At 47.7% G+C, this 23,189-nt stretch overlaps 4 protein-coding genes across 10 annotated transcripts; 2 read left to right on the top strand and 2 right to left on the bottom strand.

The window, feature by feature from the left end:
- Nucleotides 1-1,884: 1,884 nt before the first annotated feature.
- Nucleotides 1,885-7,747, top strand: LOC120949993 (F-box/LRR-repeat protein 7). Of its 5 annotated transcripts, none has more exons than XM_040367681.2 (5): nucleotides 2,845-3,002; nucleotides 5,027-5,053; nucleotides 5,960-6,284; nucleotides 6,362-7,352; nucleotides 7,425-7,747. In XM_040367681.2, the coding sequence occupies exons 1-5, from the start codon at nucleotides 2,958-2,960 to the stop codon at nucleotides 7,558-7,560; spliced, it is 1,524 nt and encodes a 507-aa protein (XP_040223615.1). In that variant the 5' UTR covers nucleotides 2,845-2,957; the 3' UTR covers nucleotides 7,561-7,747. The 5 variants fall into 5 exon arrangements, with proteins under 5 accessions (XP_040223611.1, XP_040223614.1, XP_040223615.1 ...); XM_040367679.2 differs by lacking the exons at nucleotides 2,845-3,002; nucleotides 5,027-5,053 and adding exons at nucleotides 4,067-4,214; nucleotides 4,754-4,865; XM_040367678.2 differs by lacking the exons at nucleotides 2,845-3,002; nucleotides 5,027-5,053 and adding exons at nucleotides 4,067-4,214; nucleotides 5,526-5,791.
- LOC120949994 (prenylated Rab acceptor protein 1) lies at nucleotides 7,654-9,054 on the bottom strand. The gene is made up of 3 exons (XM_040367683.2): nucleotides 8,830-9,054; nucleotides 8,537-8,746; nucleotides 7,654-8,444 (listed from the first exon to the last, which is right to left on the bottom strand). The coding sequence occupies exons 1-3, from the start codon at nucleotides 8,910-8,912 to the stop codon at nucleotides 8,153-8,155; spliced, it is 585 nt and encodes a 194-aa protein (XP_040223617.1). The 5' UTR covers nucleotides 8,913-9,054; the 3' UTR covers nucleotides 7,654-8,152.
- A 916-nt stretch (nucleotides 9,055-9,970) lies between these two features.
- On the top strand, nucleotides 9,971-21,271 carry LOC120951181 (uncharacterized). 3 transcript variants are annotated; one of them, XM_040369731.2, is made up of 5 exons: nucleotides 9,971-10,091; nucleotides 10,284-10,469; nucleotides 13,375-14,475; nucleotides 14,643-14,878; nucleotides 18,905-21,271. In XM_040369731.2, coding segments are annotated over exons 2-5 (1,797 nt in total). In that variant the 5' UTR covers nucleotides 9,971-10,091; nucleotides 10,284-10,467; the 3' UTR covers nucleotides 19,363-21,271. The 3 variants fall into 3 exon arrangements, with proteins under 3 accessions (XP_040225665.1, XP_040225667.1, XP_040225666.1); XM_040369733.2 differs by lacking the exons at nucleotides 14,643-14,878; nucleotides 18,905-21,271 and adding an exon at nucleotides 11,400-12,932 and having other exon boundaries at nucleotides 9,983-10,091; nucleotides 13,375-13,615; XM_040369732.2 differs by lacking the exons at nucleotides 14,643-14,878; nucleotides 18,905-21,271 and having other exon boundaries at nucleotides 9,983-10,091; nucleotides 11,400-13,390.
- LOC120951183 (hatching enzyme 1.2) lies at nucleotides 20,456-22,767 on the bottom strand. Its single transcript, XM_040369736.2, has 2 exons — nucleotides 21,893-22,767; nucleotides 20,456-21,806 (listed from the first exon to the last, which is right to left on the bottom strand). The coding sequence occupies exons 1-2, from the start codon at nucleotides 22,554-22,556 to the stop codon at nucleotides 21,535-21,537; spliced, it is 936 nt and encodes a 311-aa protein (XP_040225670.2). The 5' UTR covers nucleotides 22,557-22,767; the 3' UTR covers nucleotides 20,456-21,534.
- Between the last annotated feature and the right edge of the window lie 422 nt (nucleotides 22,768-23,189).

Below are 23,189 nucleotides of genomic sequence, written 5' to 3' on the forward strand. Positions count from 1 at the left end.
AAATATTGTTCAATTTCATCGTTAAATACAGGAATCATTTGAAAATAAAATTAAAATCAACATTTAATAATTTGTATTTATTTTTTATAATTAATATTAAACATTTGAAAGTTTATTGGTCGTTTTCGTAATTTCCCGCAAAACTAGACTAAACCAATTGTAAATACCAAAAAAAATAATCTTTAAATAATTCTAAATACCAAATCGATTTAAATCTTAGTTTTTCAGAAATCGTTGATTAACCTAAAGAGCTTATTGTCAACATTTTGTTCTGTTTTTTTTGTCTACCAATTCTTTCTTTTTCAACATCAATCCTAAAGCAAATTCCTACTTCAAGTATTATCTTCTTTTTCACTCGCGTAACGACCAAACGGAAATACCAGTCTTAACAGGATTCTTAGTATCTATCGATCCCATCCGATTATGCGAGCTACCTCATCTAACTAGTAGAGATCGGAGTGGCCTTTTTATTTAATTTCTAAAATAATTCACTGTTTCCACATAACAGCTTTTTGTGAAAGTCGCATGATAAACTTCATATAAGATATTCATATGGGTTTTGATTGCATCTACTTGTAGAAAACATTGTTAATCATCTCATTTTATCTTCATTTTTACAATTTCTTTAACATCAAACTCAAAACTCTTACCGACTAAAAACTAAAGGTTGATTTATATTCTTCGCTTTTAATTATTTTTTATTTGCATTAAATTAATACCCATTTAACAGTTCAACCATCCTTTACTATAAATAATTATATCATACTTTGGGAATCACTGGTTTGTGACTAGATGTTGTTTTCGTTTTTTTTTGTTACGGCAGACAGGCACCGTCCAAGTTATGACGAACATAAGTTCGACACCCGTCAAATATGTTGGAGAAAAATGTGACAAATATGTTTGTCATCCATCAACAGGGTGTTAATACTTTCTCGTTATTGCAAGAGCGATTTAGTTTCGATTCGATGGCCTATTTCTTCCGATGTACATGAAGCGTATGAATAAAAAAAATAATTTATTATTATAAAGAGTTTTAGTTTATTAGTACTAAATACGGTAATCGATCCACCATCATCTCCATAGACGATCCTGCGGCGGGTGAAATGAAGCTATGAGAGCATGCAGTTTAAACATCGCATTACCTACAGGATTTTCTTCATCACAGAAAAAAGGGAAATCTATAACCAAAAACCGGGCAGACAAACATTTCTGTATGTGCATCAAAACATTGTTCAAATCGACGCAAATATAATGTAGATGTTGTTGAAATCTGTAATTTAGTTCTACTGTTGTCTGTTTATACAAATACATCCTCAAGAGATTGCAAAATGTTAATACCTCTCATAGGTTTTGCATCCAACTCGAAATCAATAACTTGGCACAGCTCAATGGAAGCTATGCAATAGTTTATTTCAGACATAATCCTTCAACTCTTCCAATCCAATCCCTTCCCTTTGCTCTCAGCAACAATCATCTCCTGCGTTCGCTATGGTTTGCAATTGATTTACCTTTGCCAAAGCCTTCAACACGTACCCGATCAATACTGCAGCTGGCAAATGTCATCCCATAATTGTAACACAAGCCACCTTGGCAGTGAAAAACGGTGCCAACCACTCACGAGACAGCATCCACACATTGCTGCCCCATTGCTCGACTGTGAAGGTGCCACAGGTATATGGAAACCCGCAGACGAGTTTAATAATTATAAATATAAGATGGTGATGAAAATAATTCAACCCCTTTCTACTCTACCGTCCCTCGGATCGCACAAAAGCAATCATGCTCACCTCGCTCACTTGAGTTTCGATCGATGGAAAATGGTGTCGGATGCGACGCCGATGTACTTGCAGATTCAGTTTCCCAGCACCGATCGGGTGAATCGCATGGTCATTGGTCACCGGATCGGGCAATCAGCAGAAACTGCTTCCGCGCGTTCAGTGTAGTGTTACTGGCGATTGGCGTTAAGGTTCGCCACTGACCGCTGCCGAGTGGCTGCCGTCCTGTCGTTGTGCATTGCGACCCCGACCCGTCTTGAAGCGTCAGGTTACGAAACGACGAACCAGTTACGCGTGTCAAGATGAGTGCGTTTAAACAGCGGCAAAGCATAGCAAACCTGCTGCTGGGCACAAATATGAACGATGACGAAGATGCCCGGAAAATCATTTTCACCTCGAACTGTGTAAGTAGCGGGACGGCCCCCATCAGTCGCCATTGTTTGGTCGAGCCCGGCGGTAGTTCCGTGGTTTTGCATTTTGCTCACAAGCGCCTAGCACGTTGGATCGGGCACCATGGATCGCGAGCTCGCAACGACACTGATGCACCGTGCTTCCTTAGCGTGCACCAGCAATATATTTAATCAAACGGTGAATGAGTGAAAACTAGAATGCAATCGAGTTGCAGTTTTGGCTAATTTCGATGCTGTCTACTGTAAATATAAATCTTTCGTGTGGACGTGTGTGTTAAGTTTGTTTAAATATTTAAAGCATGTGATGTTGCGTTGTGATTCAAAATTACCCACACTGTTCTTAACATCAGAGTGTCCAGTTATTAGTGAAGAGTATTTTCTTATCATTAATCACGCAGTTCGTTCCTATTTGAGCAAATAACCCTTTGAGTATTAACCGTTTTGCGCAAAAATCAAACTGACGCGTGAAAATCACCAGGCACCTCCATCGCTCCACGCCATGCGTCAAGCACGCGCGTGTGTCGAGCAATGTTCGTCATCGTGCCCTCGTTCGTCACCAACGTCTAACGCAACACGATCGTTCTGTTATGCTTACTGTTGGCAAATTCGTGCCCGAATGCCAAATCCGATCGTTTTCGAATTGGTTTTTTGTTGTTGCTTCTTCACGATTCGATTTGAGTGACAGATCAATTTACACCACTACCCTGGGATCGGAATCAGTGGGTGAAAACCATCCGTATCAGCCGCTAAGCGTTAACGCTCTCACAATTAAATGGATTTACTTTTTCCGGTAACGTTCAGAAAACGACCCTCCCAGGTACGTAAAAAGTGTGCAAAAGTGGTCACACACGACATCGATTTCCCGCAGCAATGATGATCATCGTAAAGAAAAAAAGAGGTGTAATTTGATCAGTGTGCTCTATTTATATCGCGGTAATTTGAACCCGCGGTGCCCCTCCCCGCATGATTGACATACACTTTTGGCAGTGGTAGCACTCGTCGGTAATGGAAAGGTTGTGGAGCCGGTTAAGTGAATTATTCCTACCTGATCATGAACGCACACACCGAAACACTCGACACGAGCAGTGCGGTTCAATGGCAACGACGGGAATCCCGACTGAGATGGGCAAGTTTCCCCTTTCCACTCCCCTCCCGCCCCATGAGCGGCCATTAAAATTGTTGACGAAAGTCCAACGTGTTGACTCGTTCCATTGCGACTAGTGAAACGAAACCGACAAAAAAAGACAGAGCAAAACAAAACAGCAAAGAAACGAAACACGACACAATTGGCACCACCGCCAGACGTGACGACATGTTCGTTCTTGCCGATGATCGTAAGCAGCGTAATGATTTCGCGATGTGATCGGTGTTTGGCGGTAAAGCATCCTCAAGGAAGGAAGACCAGTAGCGTGCGTGTGCTAGAATGCGGGCAGGATTTCTGGTTGAGTGGAAAAATGTACATTAATAAATAAACAAAGCTTGGGTGAAACATTGCAAATGGTTCGCCTTCTTGCGGTGGGTTTATTTTATGAATTCGGATCAAACCAAGCTTGGGTTGTACTGGGAATTTGTTCACAAAGTTATGCCTTAAGATTTTTTAAATAATGTTTTTAAAAATTACTCGGAATAATATTATTCAATTCACCCAACTGGCTTAAGTAATTCAAGTTTTTTTTGTAAAATACTCTCTAAAGCTAATATTGGCTCTATACGTACCACGGTAGCTTTCGTTCGTGTTCGCAAGAAAGATAACAGAAACAATGTCCCGTTTACTGTGTTTCCTTCTATTCCGATTCTTCCCACCCCCAACCGCCCCAACAATCGACGAAAAACGCCGGCCAATACATTGAAACAAAACATCACTTTTAATTATAATTTGTTTCGGTGTGGAACTCTCGCACCGCTTAATTCGCGATCGGGCCGGCATTCTGATCGGAACTCACGGCCGCACCAGACAGTACGGTGTATCGCCTTTGTGCGTAAAGTGTGTGCCGCCAAGCAGTAGCAGTATAGTGGATTCGCGGTCGTGGTGAGTTGGGAATGAGTTTTCATTTCTCCCTTTATTTTTTTTTTTTTTTTGTACGACCGGGTGACTTAATCATCAGTTTAATGACGATTAAGTGTGATGTACTAATGGTGTACAGTGACACGTCCGTTGGTGATGGATCGTAAATCAATTGGAGCTTCAGTATCTGCCTGCCTGAATGAAGCATAAATTTAACTTACACATCCACAAGTGCAACCGTAGTGATTCGCGTAAATTATGAAGCAATTATGGAATTTTATTTGATTTGGAAAACGTTCGTCGCTTAGTTAAACACATCTGTTTTTAATTAAAGAAAATGTTAGGGCAACAATTTATTTTTTTTTCAATTAAAATCGACTTGGCATGCGCAGAATGTGTTAAAAAATTTGAAATTTACCTAAATACTCGAATCACATGACCAGTAGCACAAGCTTTGAGATTTATAACGGAAACGATATTCACAATAACGCCACGCAATGATGCCAATGGTAGCAAAACTGCACCGACTTATTCTAATAGAGTTCTATAACCCACCCAACCAGTACCACCACAGCCTATTCTTAAACACAAACAATGCAAGCATGGAGTGCGATCGATTTTTCCATAGTCCATAGTGACAGTTTCTCTAGCGGTAGCTTCCGGAGGAGCCGCATGGTAAGTGATCGGCTTTATCCACCCAAGCAGTGCGTTTCAAATCCAACGGCGCTGCTACGAAAGAGCGTTTCATCGTTCAGCTTTGCTTTGCAGTTTCTGTTTCTGCTTGTTTATCATTTTGTTTTTATTTATCACTATTTTCCATCTGCTTATTTTCCTAGCTTTTCTTTGGCTCTAGCGATGGAACGGTTAGTATCGCATTAATCACTACGGGACGATCCTGTCGCTAATCCGTATCCATGACAACCGTGCCATGATAACTCTTTCATTCGCATATCGCATACTACCAGCCATGTAGTCAACCTGGAACGCATGTTCTTTACTAACGCACACAAACACACACCGAGACACGCTCGATCGCCTGTTTTCGAACCGATCCGGACCGCGTACCACATGGGGACTTTGGTTCAAGCTGACGGCGCATGAGCATCGGTCTACCCAAACACTGGGATTTCGCCGTAAGCGCGTCACATTGTTTAAATTTAGCATGATACACACACATTCACGCACGCAGTGGCCAGTCAACATTTTGGGAGAGCATCTAAGGAATGCCTCTGAATTTTCCCGCTTATTAAAACACATCTTAGCATATAAAACTGACCTCTCTCTCTCACACACTCTCTGTTGCTCTCTTTGTGTGTCGCTAACAACAACGGGAAGAGCTTCTGCTACGCACACTACGATCGGACCGCATTTCCACGTTACGAATGTCAAAATTTTCACTCCCTTTCGGAAAATTCGGACGTTTGGCTCGCGTAGCTGCTGTGCAAAAACAAGGGACCTTTTGTTGTGTGAAGGGGAAAATCCTTTTAAAAAAAACCCTTTAATTAACGATGGATCTTTCGAGCGATGTGTGGAATCAAGTGGCACTGGAAGCATCCCAGCTGTACTTCACCGAAGATGGCAAAAGCCCGTTCGCTAATACGGTGCGTGTGTGTGTGTGTGTTTGAAGGACATATAACTTATGTGAAACTATCTGTTTTTTCCTTCGTTTTTGCTTGGCTGCATGCACCGAACATGTTACTGATTGGCTTGCTTTTGAAATCGTTTACACTACCGCCGCTCCCTCTAATGTTCCCATCTTGTACCCGCAGTCCATCGAAAAACTTCCGGATAAGGTAATCCTGCACATCTTTTCCTACCTGAGCCATTTGGAGATATGTCGCATGGCGACGGTGTGCCGCCGCTGGCGAACCATCGCCTACAACACGCAGCTGTGGAAGAATGTGTCGCTGCGGCCGGAAGTGTCGGGACTGCACGTGGGATCGCTCGAGTCGCTGCTGCAGCTCATCTCGGTGCGGTTCGGACCGTCGCTGCGCTACATCGAGCTGCCGATCGAGCTGATCACGCACACCGTGCTGCACGAGCTGTCCTCCAAGTGTCCGAATCTGACGCACATGCTGCTCGACTTCTCGACGGGTAGGTGGGGGCGAAGGATTGCCACCATGATCGTACTTTATCTAATACCCTCTTTTCTGTTTGTGTTTTTCCTTCAGCTATGCAGCTGCACGACTTTAGCGAAATGCAAGCCTTCCCGGCCAAGCTGCGGTACATGTGCATCTGCCTGTCGGAGGTGATCTTCATGGAGGGCTTCATGCGCAAGATCTACAACTTCATCAACGGGCTGGAGGTGCTGCACCTGATCGGCACGTACGAGAAGTGCGAGGAGGAGGAGGAAGAAATCTACGAGGTGATCAACGTGCACAAGCTCAAGTCGGCCACGCCGAACCTGCGCGTGATCAACCTGTACGGCATCAACTTCATCGACGATTCGCACATCGACGCGTTCAGCTCGAACTGCATCCAGCTGGAGTGTCTGGCGGTGAACTACTGCAACAAGGTGACCGGCTCGACGCTGAAGGCGCTGCTCGCCCGCTCGAAGCAGCTCAAGTGTCTGCTGATGAACGGTACCAGCCTGAAGTCGGAGTACGTGATGCAGGCGGAATGGGACAAGTGCTCGGTGCAGGAGCTGGACATTTCCGGTACCGACCTGTCGACCGAGTGTCTGATCGACCTGCTGACGCGCATCCCGACGCTGCGCTTCCTGAGCGCGGGCCAGATCAATGGCTTTAACGATTCCGTGCTGAAGGCGTGGATGGAGGGCGGCAACCCGAAGTCGCTGATCGCGCTGGACCTCGACTCGTCGGACAACATCTCGGACGAGGCGCTGGCCCGGTTCATTACCCGGTACGGGGCGCAGCTGCAGGCGTGCGTGCTTTCCGGCATGACGCACATCACCGACCAGCTGTGGATGTCGATCATGCCGATACTGACCAACATCCGCATCATCGTGATGGGCACGACCGAGCGGCTGGGCGGCAACATACACGTCGACCAGCTGATGGATACGATCGGCTCGCACTGCACCAAGCTGGAGCGGTTGGAGCTTCGCTGGGATCCGGAGAACTTGCGCTTCTCCGACAAGAGCCAGAAGGCGATCGATTTGCTGCGCGTCAAGTGCTTGAAGCTGCGCTGTCTGGTGCTGAGGTAAGCTGGGGTTCGGGGTTGCATTGTTTCTTTCACACTTTCACTATCATGTTGCCCTTTCTTGTTTCGCAGCGATGGTCGCTATTATGAAACGGTGAAGGCAAACTTTGAGCGTGCCGATCGTACGACTGTGGTCCGTACCACCACCAGCTGCCGTGTGTCGGCGTACCATGTGCTGAGCAACTACAACGACTTGGTTTTCAACTGAACGAGCAGAACGGTACTGTCGGCTTCACCGTACCGATTGTCCATCAAAGGGTGTGTGGTTTGTTACTAATCGTTACTAATTTTGAGACGCAGCTTGTTCGTTCGAAAGAGAAGAACTTTCGTGTTTTTTTTATTGTAAACTATGTGAAAAAAATCTGTTTTGAAATAAACGTTGATATTTATCTTTACCACGGTGTTGCTGGAGTTTTTGAGAAATTATAAATACATATTTGCGCTTGGTGCACGATTAGTAGAAATTGCGAGAACAAATAAATACGTAAAGTGCATTTCCTTCAATTGGATTCACAATTTCGTTGCTTAAATTTTCCACAGCGTTCATTGGTGCAGGTTCGAATTTATCAAAATATTGCATATAAAAGGTGCAATATAAAAAAAGGTATGCGGAATTAAATTTTTAAAACAACCCATCTTAGTTTTCTGACAGCTTTTCTTTTCTACCATACGCACAGCTAAGGAAGGAGAATTGATTTTTCAAATCAAATTGTCGCAATAAGCTATGCAACGAAGCTTCACACAGCTGATCAGGATCATCCCACAGCTGATTTCGTTCGGCATCGTCACTGCCATCCCCTTCACACCGTTTCGGAGAGGAACGTTTCCGTGTCCTCCGTCACGATCGCATCGATATTGTAGAAGGCCGCGTGGAGTGATATCACAAAGAATGAGGCACCCAGCACCCAGAACATGACGGCACCGGCCCCGGCCAGATACAGCACCGGCACGGAGGCGACACCGACCGCAATACATTGCTGGTTCGTGTTCAACTGCTTGCTGAAGAATGCCACCGGCGTGCTGTTCTGTTTGATTTTGTAGCAAGCATAAAACACGGCCCCCAGCACTATCAGTATGAGCGGTGAGGTCAACCTGGAATGGAACGAGCAAGCACATTAGCTGGGGGCACGGGGCAAATTGGATACGTGGGAAACCGCGCTTTCGCACTGCTCCTCTCCACTTACAAACAATAGACAATCAGACCCAGAAACACAAACAGATAGTTGCTTTGAAAGTAGGCCAGATTGCGAATGATGCGGTTCGTGAGGCGGGACACATTTGCCACCGTTTTGAAGTTGGACGTTTGTAGAAACTCTGACCATGGGCGAATGTTCTGCCGGCTTAGGCGCAACAGCTCCCACAAGCTCGGGATGCGGGTGGAAAAGTTGGTAAACCTGGTAGAACAAGGGAATGCATCTGTGTTATTCCTGTCGATGCGTCATACGATCGGGTGCATCACCCGTTTCATCACACTTACGAGGATAGGTTGAAACCGGATTTGGTGTCCGGTGGCGTTTCCATGTTTCCACTCACATCGATATGAACCTCTGGAGTTTCCATGGTGGATGTGGTTTGGGCCTTCTTTTCCAAATTACTTTAATAATTAAACTGTGGATCGTATGTTCGGGAGAAAACAGAAATCTTTTGTTTTCCTAACTTGACGTTCAATGCATGTCAGCCTTGTTTACCTTTGTACGTGGCACACGAAAGGTCTGTCTACACGGAATGCCGAGTGGCAAAAAATTCACCCGCAAATTGTATGCCAATTGGATTTTTTGAAACCTTTGCAGATACTGCTGTCAAACGGTATTTCGCTTCATATTGCGATTATGTGGATGATTTGAATGGTTTAACTATTATAATAGAAATAATTTGATGTTGTTCCTATATAAGGTTTTTTTTTCTGAAAATGTATGAATTTCACACCCGCTGCGGGTGACAGTTTTAAACCGCATGCGTCAGAATCAAACAATTTTGATTTTTGCGCACGCATAATAGCATTGACAGATAAAATCAGTTGCATCAATCCGACGGAATTAAAAAAATGATTCCATCGCAAGGTGTATGGATATTAGGAGATGAAACGCTTCAGAACAAATTGACATTTCACGATTTGACATAACAATACTGGGAGCTCCGGTATTAAAATAGGAAAGGGCTGGTTTGATGTGTGGAAAATTATCTGCTATTTGACATAACAATTCTCAATGATGGCACCCGGCAAACGCGCTAAAAATGTACCTTCTAAATAAATACACCTTGGTTCCGTCGTACGACGGAATCGTACGTTTGACTTTATCTGTCAAATCCCATATAAATTTCGTCCGATAAAATCGTATCGGATCAGCGTTTCCACTACCCTAAACCATTGACCGGGTTCAATTAATCATAATATCAATTGAAATAGCAAATAGTAAATAGTGGTAAAAGTCGAGACCTATAACGATGATTGTGTGACTGAATGGAATTGAGTTAAGTGACTTTTATTTTTATTTCAATCTGAATCAATTATTCATCAACTGAAAACAGTTAATGTAGCTAAAACTGCCATTGCAAAGCGTAGGCTGTGTGTTTTCACTTCGCCTAGACATTGTCAAACATTCGCCTGCTTCCGTGTACCCACTGTCAAACTGCTCTGCCGTGGTGTAGACGTACCCTACATTTCGCCCCATGCAAACAGGAAGGTTTCTTCCTGAAGTGTGGCAGCGTGGCTTTCTTTCGAAGATTGACCGTGATTAGGTAAGCATCTGGGGCGGTGCGCTTCTGTCGTGAGTGGCGTTTCTTGTGCTGGCCAGTGGGGAAAGCTGCGGGGGGCTGAGCAGTGTAGTGAAAAATCGTCAGCGGGCCAATACCATCAGCACAATACCTCGCAGCCATGTGGGGTCAGGTGTGTCGCCGGTCGCTAATGACTGTTGTTCGCTCATTTTGCAGTACATCATCAGCGGCCAGTTTCGGTAGTCGCTTGCGAATCCCGGAAGTCATCGCAGTACCTACAACCCGACGTCAGTCCTACTGCGACCGTTCCCGGACTCTTCTTCCTTCGGCAGCGTTAGCCAGTACCAGTCGATTTTATTCGACTCCCATCAGCAAGGAAGGTTTCGAGGACGATTTAGACATGTAAGTAAATTCCCTCGTGTAAAGCAAGCAAGCGGTGTAGCCAGAGCCCCAGGTGCTGCTGCTGCCACCCCAGATGTGGTGCGGTTTGCACGTGGTTATGGCGTGGTTGTAAAAAAGGGGGTTGAAAATTGCACCTTTTTAATAGTTAGCTGGGTCATTCATGCTTGTGGCAAGTGAAACGTTCCGCAGCGTATTTTTGAGCGGCCGAAAGTTGCCGTGCGGTGTTGGAAAAAAGCAGCATTCGTAGGTTGATTTTATTTGGCCTTGGTTCGCCATGTTGCAAGAATCAAGATGGCTGCCGTTAGTCACACACATATCTGCTTTGTCGATGACGGGATTACTTCCACCACGAGGCGTCATTCGAGCCGTGCTCTCGGGTGGCATGGAAAGCACGTGAGAGTGAAAGAGAAAGATTGAGCGAGGGTTACGGGGCAGTGTTGCCTGATGGCACGTTTTTCGCTCGCTCGCACACATTACGCGCTCGCATGTGTTTTGCTGGTGTGCGTATGTGCGAAGCGATGGCTGTGGTGTAGTACGGGTTTTGCGTGTGTGCGTGTGTTTGAATTTAGCGTGAGATGAAGGGAAGAAAATTCGACTGGGGGTAAAAATTGTACATGAATAGTGTGGTGTGTGTGAGAGTGCATGCGTGCGAACGCCTATAAGCGCCATTGCGCCTTGAACGGCGTTGGTTGGTTGTGTGTTGGCTTGTAGAATTCATACAGTGGCACGGGAAGGGCGCACACACAAGCGCGTGGTGAAATAGAGAAAGTAGTTAGCCAAGAGTGCGCCCATTTTCGAGCGGCCCGAAGTAAAATCACTGAAAAACCTTTGAAGATAAAAAAAAACAAAACCTATTTTCCCATCAACCGTCCAGAGTCGGTTATGATACGTTTTTTGGTGCTTGTTCTCGTAAATCTGTCCACATATCAGCATCAACCAACACACAGACAGCGATGCCACGCTCAAAACGCAGGCTTCATTCGAGGTCCGGGTCCAGGGCGTCTGTCGGCGGCCGGTACGAGGAGAAGCGTATGAAGCATACAGAATCCGGGGACTGCTATAAGAGTGCGCGGATATCAAACACAAGCTCGTCCCGTAGAAAACGGAAGCGCTCGGAAGAGTCTCACCACCAGCGCAGTGTCGGGTCCACCGGTGGCGGCCACAGGAAGAACAGATATCGGGAAGAGAAACCGTCGCGGCGCCACGAACAGCAGCAGCCACAGCCACATCGGACGTCCCGGAAAGACCGCGAGCGGGAGCGAGAGCGCGAGCGGGAACGCGATCGAGAGCGGGAACGAGAGCGCGAGCGGGAACGCGACCGGGAAAGGGAGCGAGAGCGAGAGCGCGATCGGGAGCGCGAGCAGCGGGAGCACCGGCCGGAAGTGACGAAACGGCACAGCCCCATCAAGAACGACTCCCACGGGCATTTGATATACCAACCTGGTGATGTAGTACATAATAGATACAAACTGTTATCTACCCTAGGTGAAGGTACGTTCGGGCGCGTCGTGAAGGCGAAGGACGTGGAGAAGGAGCACACGATCGCGCTGAAGATCATACGCAATGTGGACAAGTATCGCAAGACGGCCAAGCTGGAGATCAATGTGCTGGAGGAGATCATTGCCAAAGATCCGGCCGGCCGGCACCTGTGCATCCTGATGCTGGACTGGTTCGACTACCACGGGCACATCTGCATCGCGTTCGAGATGCTCGGCCAGAGCGTGTACGACTTCATGAAAGACAATAAGTACCAGCCATTCCCGATGGAGCAGGTCCGGCACATGTCCTACCAGCTGTGCTTTGCGGTCAACTTTCTGCACAGCATCAAGCTCACGCACACGGACCTGAAGCCGGAGAACATACTGTTCGTAAACTCCGAGTACAACACGGTCGTCAGCAGGACGACGCGGAAGAACCGCGAGCTGCGCCACGTCAACTGTAGCGACATTCGGTTGATCGATTTCGGCAACGCCATCTTCGATCACGAGTACCACAGCACGATCGTCTCGACGCGGCACTACCGAGCACCGGAGGTGATACTCGAGCTGGGCTGGGCGCAGCCGTGCGACGTGTGGTCGATCGGTTGCATCATCTACGAACTGTACCTGGGCATCACGCTGTTCCAAACGCACGACAACCGGGAACACCTCGCCATGATGGAGCGCATACTCGGCCCGATACCGTACCACATGGCGAAGAAAACGCCGACCCGATACTTCCCGCACGGCAAGCTCGACTGGGACGAGAAAACGTCCGAGGCGCGGTACGTGCTGCAGAACTGCAAGCCGCTGATGCGCAGCGCCATGTCCGATGCGCCAGAGCACATGCAGATGTTTGATCTGATCGCGAAGATGCTCGAGTACGATCCGAAGGATCGCATCACGCTGCTGGAGGCGCTCGACCATCCGTTCTTCGCGAAGCTACCCCCGCACCAGCGACTGCATCGATATGGCAGCGATAAAAGTATGTCCTCTTCTTCTTCTGTGCCGCCGAGCAGTTCGCGCGAGTTCTCGCACAGTCTGTCGCGATGAAATGAGCATGCGCTGCTACTGTTGCCGCCGCTGCTGCTGCTGCTGCTGTTGCTAGCGGTGGAAGATATGATAATATTAGAAATTCTGATTCGCACACGCATGTACACTGACCTAACTATCATGACCATTAGGTGTAAATCGACTCTCCTAGCTTGCAACCACCAACCCATAAAAGCTATTAATTAAAAAAAAACACACATACGATCTTTAATCGAAACCGAAGAGAGTGAGATATTGAGAGAGATATTGAGAGATAGAGAGAGAGAGAGAAACTGAACTGAACCATCAGTTGAAAGTAACAGTAACCGAGCGAGATTTTGCAAGAGGAAAATATCACATGATTTGTATCTTTTTATATCGTTTTATCCTTCAAGGGCTCCGAGATTCGAGCGAGAAGACTACAAGAAGGAACCGTACCACGGTGTGAAGCGCACCGGGACCGAGTTCAAGCGCGGAACTGGAACGACCGGTTCGCGCCCCGGTGGTGGTGGTTACGGTGGAGGTGGTGGTGGTGGCGGCGCCGGCGGCTATGGAGGCGGCGGTAGTCGCTTCGGTGGTGGCGGTGCAGGAGGCGGCGGCGGCGGGTACCGCAATAAGTGGGCGGATGCCGGCGGGATGACCAAGATCGATTGGAGCAAGATGACGCTGGCCCCGTTCAAGAAAGATTTCTACCACGAGAACTCGATCGTGCGCAATCGCTCGCAGAAGGAGGTGGATCGCTACCTGGCCAAGCACGATATCACGCTGATCGGCAAGTGCCCGAAACCGATCACCGAGTTCGACGAGATCGAAATACCCGACTACGTCAAGCGGGAGATCGACCGGCAGGGGTACAAGAGCCCGACGCCGATCCAGGCGCAGGGCTGGCCTATCGCGCTCAGCGGCCTGAACATGGTCGGCGTCGCCAAGACCGGTTCGGGCAAAACGCTCGCCTACATGCTGCCCGCGATCGTGCACATCAATCACCAGAAGCCGGACCCGTCCGTGCGCGGACCGCTGGTGCTCGTGCTGGCCCCGACCCGCGAGCTGGCGCAGCAGATCCAGCAGGTCGCGACCGAGTTCGGCTCGTCGTCGTACATTCGCAACACGTGCCTGTTCGGTGGCTCGAGCAAGGGACCGCAGGCGTCGGACCTGCGCCGCGGCGTCGAGATCGTGATCGCCACGCCCGGTCGGCTGATCGATTTCCTCGAGTCCGGCACCACGACCCTGCAGCGGGTAACGTACCTGGTGCTGGACGAGGCCGATCGCATGCTGGACATGGGCTTCGAGCCGCAAATCCGCAAGATCCTCGATCACGTCCGGCCGGATCGTCAGATTCTTATGTGGTCCGCCACCTGGCCCAAGGAGGTGCAGCGTCTGGCGCGTGACTTCCTCGGCGACTACGTGCAGATCAACGTCGGTTCGCTGGAGCTGTCGGCGAATCACAACATTACGCAGCACGTGCGCGTTATTGCCGAGAAGGACAAAAACCCAGAGTAAGTGTACTCAGCCAGCTGGTGCTAAAGGCCCGTCTCGTCTCGAATTATCACCGGGCACAATGTTATTCCACAGTGGGTCCAATGCTAACGTATTTTTATATGTTTTCTCTTCCCCCTTCTTCTCTCTGTCCACCGTGTACCCCTTTTCATCCTTCGTGGCGTAGGCTGGGCAAACTGCTGGAGGAACTGTACCATGAAGGCAATCCGGGCAAAATTCTTATCTTCACCACCACCAAACGCCAGTGCGATCGGATAAGTATGCAAATCAAGCGCTACGGCTATGACTCGGTATCGATGCACGGCGACAAATCGCAACAGGAGCGCGAACGCGCCCTGGGCCGCTTCCGCAATTCCAGCTCATGCATCCTGGTAGCAACAGATGTGGCCGCCCGCGGTTTGGGTAAGTGTTTTGGTTACGTTTTTCTCTTGCCTACAAATTGTATACCATCAACTGTATCTAAAATGAACGGCACCCGTATATAAACGACGTCACTTGCGAATGAGTTTGAATGAGAAAACAGTATGAACGCGAACCAGCGTGGAAGGTTATTCGTATGCATGGCAACAGCGAATGAGCTTTTGTGGCTGATGAAATCAATGATGATGATGTCAACCAATCATTATTAACACACACCAAGCAATGTTTGTAGTGTGAGCCTTTCCTCACGGTGTGCTTGCGCACGGGCATGCTTTGCAACGATAAGCGTGCTTGCGCACACACAGCAGATGTTTTGTTCTTTCAATCTTTCCCCATTTCCACGTACGAAAAAATAACGCGAGTTGAGTATAGAAAAAAGCATTGTAGCGCGAGAACACGTGTTCTTTGTCGGTTCTAGTTTTCATCCTTAACATGTAGCGGCAAAATATGTACCTTTAATGTTTCCTTATCATCGAGCGAAGAGATCATCAAAAGCTACCATCTTCCCTTGTGTAAATCGCCTTTCTTACGGGCAAATGATGAGAGTTGTTGTGCGCGCGCGTGTGTCTCTTAAGCTCTCCCTTTTTATTTCCCTGTGTGTCCCCTCCTATAACGAAACGCGTCTCGGCGAACAGCAAAACAAAGCTCCCTTTACTCAACTTTTCCGCTTTCTTCTTCTTCTTCCCGATCTCGTGTCGTACTTTCTTTTACAGAGGCCGAACCATCTTGCTGCTGTGGTGGGGATAGTGAGCAAAAGTACATCTCAGCCCGCTGTTTTACATATGTTTCGCCCGTACAATGAACACACACGTGTGCACCAACATCAAACACTTCCTCCGACTACACTCGGCGCAAACATAAAATCGCGCGTCTCGATCGCCTCTCCCAAACCCAATTGGTATTGGCGTCGTGTGCGCGCGCACGCGCTCGTTTATGCTGGTGGTGGTGGTGGGTGCGCATTCATGAAAAAAAAAATGTACTGGACGGGAAAAGTGTATGTTACTACACGGTGCCAAAACCTTTCACACAAAAAATGGCCCTAAAATATGAAAAAAAAGGGAGTGAGAGTGACAGAGATGCAACATGGTCACGATACCAATATCCTCGCCAGGGGCAAAGGTGTTACCGATTTGAAACGGCCTCTTCACACGTGGTGGTGTTGTGCTGTAGTGTGCTACCTTCCAATTGCGCAATTGAGTGGCCCATTCCCTCTCCGTGATGGGATTTGGGGTGGCACGCGCTAAAACGAGAGACTAGCTCACTGCAGCAGTTCGCCCGACGAACGTACCACCACATTGAGTATATACTGCGTTAAAACACATGACTACTACTACTATCAGTGCTTTCGTACGCACACACACACACTCGTATCATCATCAGGATTAAAGTCACAGGAGAAAATGCGGTGCACAAAACGAATCTGCCTCAATATTCGACATCATATAGACCCTTGAGAAAAAGGAGGTCGAACATGCGATCGACGGTTGTGAAATATCCCTTCCCTCGAGCTATCGGGATCCGATATTAACGACAGCAAGTACTAGGTCATACTAAGATAATTGTGCCTAAAATGAGTAAATCTTTATTATCGATCAATCGATACGAAGAGGCGATCCATTTTCGAGAAAAGTACTAACATAACGATATGATCCTATCAACAAAAGGGACCTTACCTTTGCACAATTTCAACTGAACTATTCTCGAAGGGCAGGTAATAAAAGTTATATCTCGTAAACCAAAAAGAATCAACTGACACCGCACAAACCCTGAAAGCGCGTCGACAGCTCCAATACGCGGACACTCGGCTTTGTTAAATGTGATGCGCGTGTGTTCCGGAATTGCGTACGGAAGAATATGCGGTCTCGGGATACTGCGTGATATGGTGGTTTGATCAATCCTCAACTTTCTGATGGAAACACACAGACACTCACTTCACAAATAACGCACAAGACAACCAGAAGCGCGCTCGGAGCACGGCTCGGTCCAGGATAAAACACACAACCAATCCCATTGCTGAGTCAGCGCACAAGCACGAAGACAGCAAAATGAGAAAACCGTGTTGTTGACCGTGGGCAGCATCAGCAGCAGCAGCACAGATAGCACATCGCCGCAAGCCGCCGCTACGCCGACGTCCATATCATCCCCTCTACGGCGGTGGTGGTGGTCCGAATAGCATCGACCGTTTTGGACGTGTAGCACAAGGCACAAACCCGGGGGATGGAAGGCGGTGGCTATGCTCTGTAATCTGGTTGTTGAACGCGCGCAGTACCATGAATCGCAGCTGTAATAGTAGTAGTAGTAGTAGTGGCGGTATTCAAGAAAGACACACGACAATCATCTTCTCCTTTGCCACCAACCGCGCACTCGACGCGAGATCGACACACACTCGTCGTCGCTGCGTGGTACCAAACTTGAGCGTTCCTCAAACGCGTCCCCGCGAGTTTCGGATGGGATACGTGGGTCCCGTTTTCGCCCCTTACTAAACGGGGACGACGATGATGATGGTAGTAGAGGGGGTGTGCGCGTTGTGCATCTTCAGAACGCGCGGAGAGATACGTTCGTTTTACCGTTGCGCGCGCTCGATTGTGAGCGAGTGAGAGGGGATTGTGGAAAGAGCACTAACGTATGTGTGAGAACAAAAAGGAGTAACGCTGTGTTTACTCCACTGGAAAGGCTCTGATGAACATATAATTAGTGACGGTTTGTATTTTGTGCTGTTCATACTTATGTTGAAGTTCTTTTACTATTATATTATTAGAGTTTATCGACTAATCACACTACATACACATCATACGCATATTATAAATGATCAGGGAAAGGTTAGAACGTCTGGGAAACTCTGTTCACTTCTCTAACATGGTTGATTAAGAGTACACTCCTATTATCTGGTCAGTTATGTTAGAAGATCTAATCGTGTTGCCAAACGCCAAGTCATGTAGAAGAGACAAAAGGGTAGCTTTTGTGTACAATGTTTTGTTTGAGCAGGGTAAAGTTCATTTGAATGCAACGCATTTTTCTATAATCCTTTTCCCCCTTCAATAGATTCGCTACTCATTTTAATCCGTAAGCTTGTTCGATTGTATTTCACATATCATCGCTTTTCTTTGTTTTTTTTTTACTTTCCCATCCTTTTGTTTAAACTCCCCACCAAACCCCCCGTCGAGCAATGCTAATGAACATTTTAATTCTTCATCCTTTCTACCGAGTATAGAGTCGCTGGCACGAATGTCAACTAATTCCGTGTTCTGCCAGTGCTATTAAATTTCACTCGAAAATTATCCATCATCTTCAGCACAAACAAAACTCAACGAACGTCTCTCGCAGTGTCGTTGCAGCGTATATTTTGTTCGCGGAAGATACACTCACATCCTGTGGAAGAAACTGTAAATTCGTATAGAAATGCGTTTTAAAATGTTCTTTACAAAACAAGCATTACAGTGTTTTTCAGGGGTTCTCATAGTTGTGGGACACTTCCTAGACTCTTTTCCCATTGGAAGTGAATTTCATTAGGTGTAAATTGAACTCTATGGCGCACCCTTTTTGGACAGGCTCGTTGGAAATTCCTATTGGATTTGTCGAACAACAAGGCTGCTAGAGAGTCCAATTCCCATTGCAAAAAGTTCATTTCAAGTAAGAAAGAGTTTAAAGTGTCCCAAAGCTATCAGAAACTCCTGGAAAGCTCTCCTTTCCCCCCTACACACACATCCATCAAACGGTGGGATCAGTTTAATCCTTTTTTATTTGCTTTTTCATTGATTGGCTTTTCTTTTCATCGCCAAAATCCATCAAACACACATCATTCACGAGTAGGAAATAGTGAAGTTTGAGTAGGTCGCTTGCATATATTTACTTCAATTTTTTTTAAAGAAAAAAACATAAACAAGTAAAAACTACCAAAACGAACACAAACCTCGCAAGACCAGCAGGAATCTAACGCTGTATTTCTTTCTCCTTATTTCTGTACGCTTCTCTCCCTCTCGCTCGTGCGTCACTGCTATATCCCTGCAGACGTGGACGGTATCAAGGTGGTCATCAACTATGACTATCCGCAGCAGACGGAAGATTACGTGCACCGTATCGGACGTACCGGGCGCTCGAACGCAACCGGCGTGGCGTACACCTTCTTCACGATGGCCGAGCGCAAGCAGGCGCGCGAGCTGGTCAACATCCTGCAGGAAGCCAAGCAGGAGATACCGTCCGAGCTGTTGCGCTGGAGCCAGACGGCCAGCGGCAGCGGCGGTAGCACCCGGCGCTACGGAACCTTCCGCGGCGGCAACGGCGGCTACGGCGGTGGTTACGGTGGCGGATATGGCGGTGGTGGCGGCGGCGGCTACGGCGGCGGTTATGGTGGCGCGAAGCGACCGTACGAAAGCAGTAGCAGCAGCTACTCGAATGGCGGCGGCTATGGTGGCGCCAGCAGTAGTTACGACTCGCGATCCACCAAACACACCCGGTTCGACGATTAAGTGAAGTGTGCGGAGACACGACGCGAGTGGTGTGTGGGTGTGTGGATGTGTGGGACACTCTCTCACACTCACCAACACACACACGTACACACACACACTTCGTTGGATTTTGTTTTTAACGTACAAGAAAAGAAACGTGCGCGCGTGGATCTGTAAATGCATTCATTTGCAATTAATTCCTTACGAATAGAAACTTAAGTTCAGTTTAGGACCACCTTTTTTATGTTGCGCCCTATAACCCACCCCCCTCCCCCGCCACCGCTCGTTTGTTTCTTCGTGTTCCAGTTGTCTTTAGTTATTTTTATAATTATTGATATAATAACGCGCTATTTTTCGTTTTGAAAATCCCACTCCCGCGCGCGCCGCCTGTTATTATCCGATAGGGTTACTTTCTTTTAAATCCACATGCATAATATTACACAGCATTAATGAATTGGCGTTTTTCAGGCGAGCGCCCAAATACCCACCCACCACCCACACTTTCACATTTCATTTGACTTTAGTAAATCGGGTGATGATGATAGTGGTCACAGAATTATGTAAAAGCTAGGACACACCATCACCCAACCAACAACTCCTATATTACCTTTACCCCCCTCATGAGCATTACTTTCGATACACAGTATATGCAGTTAGAAGTGTGGGCGTGTGTGTAGTATGTGCGATAGAAAGAGAGAAGGGGGTACACTTCTTCTGTCCACAGCACACACGCGTCGCGTAGAATGAATCGAATTTCCAATATCTCTCCATCGGTCTCGGTGTATTGTGTGTACTAATCACCACCAACAAATTCAGGTGTGTGTGTGCGTAATTAAACGACAAACAAAAGAAAACACAGCAAGAATAAGAAAGAGCACACTATATTTAGAAGAAAAAAACAACAAAAGAAACTATTATTACTTTCTCTCAGGCAAGCAAAGGTAAAGTAGACCATCATAATGCAGCTCAGTATAAAGTCGTAATGTATGTGTGTGTGTGCATGTATTTCTTAATATTATCAAACACTTTCTAAAGCGGGAAGTAAGAAAGAGAGAGAGATTAGCAGAAGCGCTACTAGCCAACAGAAGCATATGCGGAGGTTTTTGTTTTGTACTTCTTTTTTTTTTCTTATATTACTCTGTGATAAATGACTAAAGCGTGTGTGCGTTTTCCCCACTACACACCACACACCTGTATAACAACAGAAAATCATTACAACACGCGCGCAGCACATACAAATTCCGCGCAATGATGATGATGCCGCGCGCGCTTGCAACCGACCGTGGATGTGTCCCACCGAAAGCGCCCCCACCCATTGGCTTTTTTAAATTAAGTGTGTGTTTGTCCCTTACGCGGGGGCAAGAACACAACGTCGTCTTTAAAAAGCGCACTACCCGCTGGCGCGGGGTGGGACACATCATCGGAGTGTTGCGGTAAGAATTATACCAGCTCCATCAAGAACATCTGAACGCGCGCACGGCTGCTTTTGCAAAGTCCACGTTTACCCTGGAACTCTCGTTTCGCGTTGGCTTTGGTAGGAAAGGAGGCTGTATTAGGGAAGGGCTGAAGGAACAAAGGGAGGATTATGAGCGTTGATTCTCTCCAAAGTAATAGCTCCCCTCCTCCGACGGCCGCCCCAAGTGTAGCCTAAAATGGAGAAGGAAGGGTTTTTACCACCATGTTGGTAAACTTTTCTTTTACCATTGTGTCCACCACCTCCCGGAGCAGCAGCAGCGAGAAGAAAAGGGAGGGAAACGCGAACATTTCTTTTTGATTTGTATGAACCCGCATCATTTGATCTACTACTTAGAGAGAGAGATAGAGAGCCGGAGGGATACCCCGCCACCCCGGGAACAACAAAACCATGTCCAATCGACAAAAGAAAGATACAAAAAAATAAAGATATTTTAATTTTAGAACACTAAACAAACCGAGATGTGTGTCCTCTATTTTTGGGCTGTGTAAGCTTTATTTTATGTTCTACTCGAAAAGGGTAAGGCTTATGGGTTCGGTGGGTGACGACCATCCATCGCGAGAGCCCCACCTCAGATATAAATATTGGGAAATAATAAATTAACTTTCTAATGGGTTCGGAAGAAAGCCGGAAACGAAACATATCACTCACACCACCGTGGTCCTTTCGTTTTCCCATTCCCCTTCCGTTCGCTTTGATATACCACCACAATAGGGGCATTAAATGCCGAGCGTTTTGCACAGATTGTAGTACTTTTTGCTAATTTTAGGATTATCCAAACACTTGTAGAGATCGTTGATCTTCAGACAGTCCGTCTTGCTGAGTGCCTGCCGCTGGCCGAGCTTAATGCCGGGCATCTTCGTTTCGATCGTCGTTTTGCCCTTGCCGATGCTGAAGTAGTTCTTGCCGTAGTGCATGATGCTGTTGTAGTCGTACTCGAAGCTGTAGGTGGTGTTTTTGAGCGACTGCTTTTCGAAGTTCGATTTAAACGCTGCAAAGAAAATGGAAATTGTATTATCATTCAGTGAAATTGCATTGATTGTCTCTTCCTTCTTTTTGGCTCAACCTCCCCCTTACCTGGTATGATGTTGTCCCAGATAATCTTGACAAACCGATCCCGGTCGGCACGTGACTGCTCGTGGAATATGCCGAGCGCGTGCATCAGCTCGTGTATGGCGCGCCCCTCGTTGCCGAGACAGTTCGGGCTGCGATCGTCCGGCGGCTGCAGGGACACGATCTGCGTACCGCCAATCTTGCCGACGTAGCTCCAGCACCCCTTCGGATACTTGATCGGCCAGATCAGCAGAAAGTCCTTGTCCTTCCCGTTCCACGGCACGAAGTTGACGCACGTCATGAAGTTGAGCGTACGGATCGCCTGCAGGATCGTGACCTGATCGTCCACGTCGTACAGTGGGCTGATCGCGTACGGTACCGTCCCGTTCGGCCACACCCGCTCCGGAAACACGTCCCAGTTCAGGCCCACGCGCCAGTACCGGTACATGCGGTTGTCCATCGCCATATCGCCCTGGAACAGACCGGGCGTCACTTCCGGATCCTGCTCGGTGCTCTCGAGAAAGGCGGACTGCTGCACCAGATCGATCCCGTCCGGTACGGGCGGGTTTAGCACGTCCGGGATTTTGGGCAAAATGACGGCCCCGCTCACACTGGCCCAGCGAACACCGGTGCCGACGACCGCCACGGCACACACGACGGTACACCACCAGCACCAGTTGCGGGACATTTCAAAGCGTAACGTTGCAGGCGCAGCGCAATAGAAGTGGTTCTACACACACACACACACCCGTTTTCCTATAATGCAGCACCGGGATTTAAGGCGCCACCGTCCGTTTGTGACACTGGGACAATCCGCAATCCCAAAAAGAAAGGGAAACTGTTTTCAACGGTGGTAAGTCCACAGATGCCTGGAGTCAATCACCGACTGGCCCTGATCTTGCTCGTACTGGGGACAAGAAATTTCTCCAGCAACCAACACACACACACACAGCAAATTGACATTCCGGGAGGCACACGAACGCGCGCGTTCGTTGTTGTTCGCGCAGTGAAAGTGAAACTTGTTTTGCGCTGGCCGCCGGCGAGAGAGAGAGAGAGAATGGGTTTTGCGATCGGTAGTGACCGGTGCTGGAACCCCTACACCCGAACGCACGGAGGGAAGGGGATTGATAGCTGATGAGAGGGGATGTTGATGATGCTAGTCCGTTGTTTGGCCTTTTTTTGTTGCTTTATTCCGTTTAAAGCTTGCCATCAAACGAGCCCCACAACCGAACGATGGCGCGGTAATTTATGGAACTGGTCTTAGGCTCCGCGAGCTCGTGTTTCTGCTTGCGCGGTCAGCTTGCGCGCACTGTCATCGAGC

Source organism: Anopheles coluzzii, chromosome 2 (genome assembly GCF_943734685.1).
Source record: "Anopheles coluzzii chromosome 2, AcolN3, whole genome shotgun sequence".
Taxonomy (NCBI): domain Eukaryota; kingdom Metazoa; phylum Arthropoda; class Insecta; order Diptera; family Culicidae; genus Anopheles; species Anopheles coluzzii.

Bases quoted from the DNA above. Each gene is read 5' to 3' on its own strand.
- LOC120951181 (XM_040369731.2), top strand. The intron at 14,476-14,642 runs GTAAGTGTACTC...TTCGTGGCGTAG, and splicing joins GAGAAGGACAAAAACCCAGA to GCTGGGCAAACTGCTGGAGG. The intron at 14,879-18,904 runs GTAAGTGTTTTG...ATATCCCTGCAG, and splicing joins TGTGGCCGCCCGCGGTTTGG to ACGTGGACGGTATCAAGGTG.
- LOC120949993 (XM_040367677.2), top strand. From the start codon at position 2,078: ATGAGTGCGTTTAAACAGCGGCAAAGCATAGCAAACCTGCTGCTGGGC. The intron at 2,180-5,959 runs GTAAGTAGCGGG...TTGTACCCGCAG, and splicing joins TCATTTTCACCTCGAACTGT to TCCATCGAAAAACTTCCGGA. The intron at 6,285-6,361 runs GTAGGTGGGGGC...TTTTTCCTTCAG, and splicing joins GCTGCTCGACTTCTCGACGG to CTATGCAGCTGCACGACTTT.
- LOC120949994 (XM_040367683.2), bottom strand. From the start codon at position 8,912: ATGGAAACTCCAGAGGTTCATATCGATGTGAGTGGAAACATGGAAACG. The intron at 8,747-8,829 runs GTAAGTGTGATG...TTGTTCTACCAG, and splicing joins TCCGGTTTCAACCTATCCTC to GTTTACCAACTTTTCCACCC. The intron at 8,445-8,536 runs GTAAGTGGAGAG...GTTCCATTCCAG, and splicing joins GGTCTGATTGTCTATTGTTT to GTTGACCTCACCGCTCATAC.
- LOC120951183 (XM_040369736.2), bottom strand. From the start codon at position 22,556: ATGTCCCGCAACTGGTGCTGGTGGTGTACCGTCGTGTGTGCCGTGGCG. The intron at 21,807-21,892 runs GTAAGGGGGAGG...TTTTCTTTGCAG, and splicing joins CTGGGACAACATCATACCAG to CGTTTAAATCGAACTTCGAA.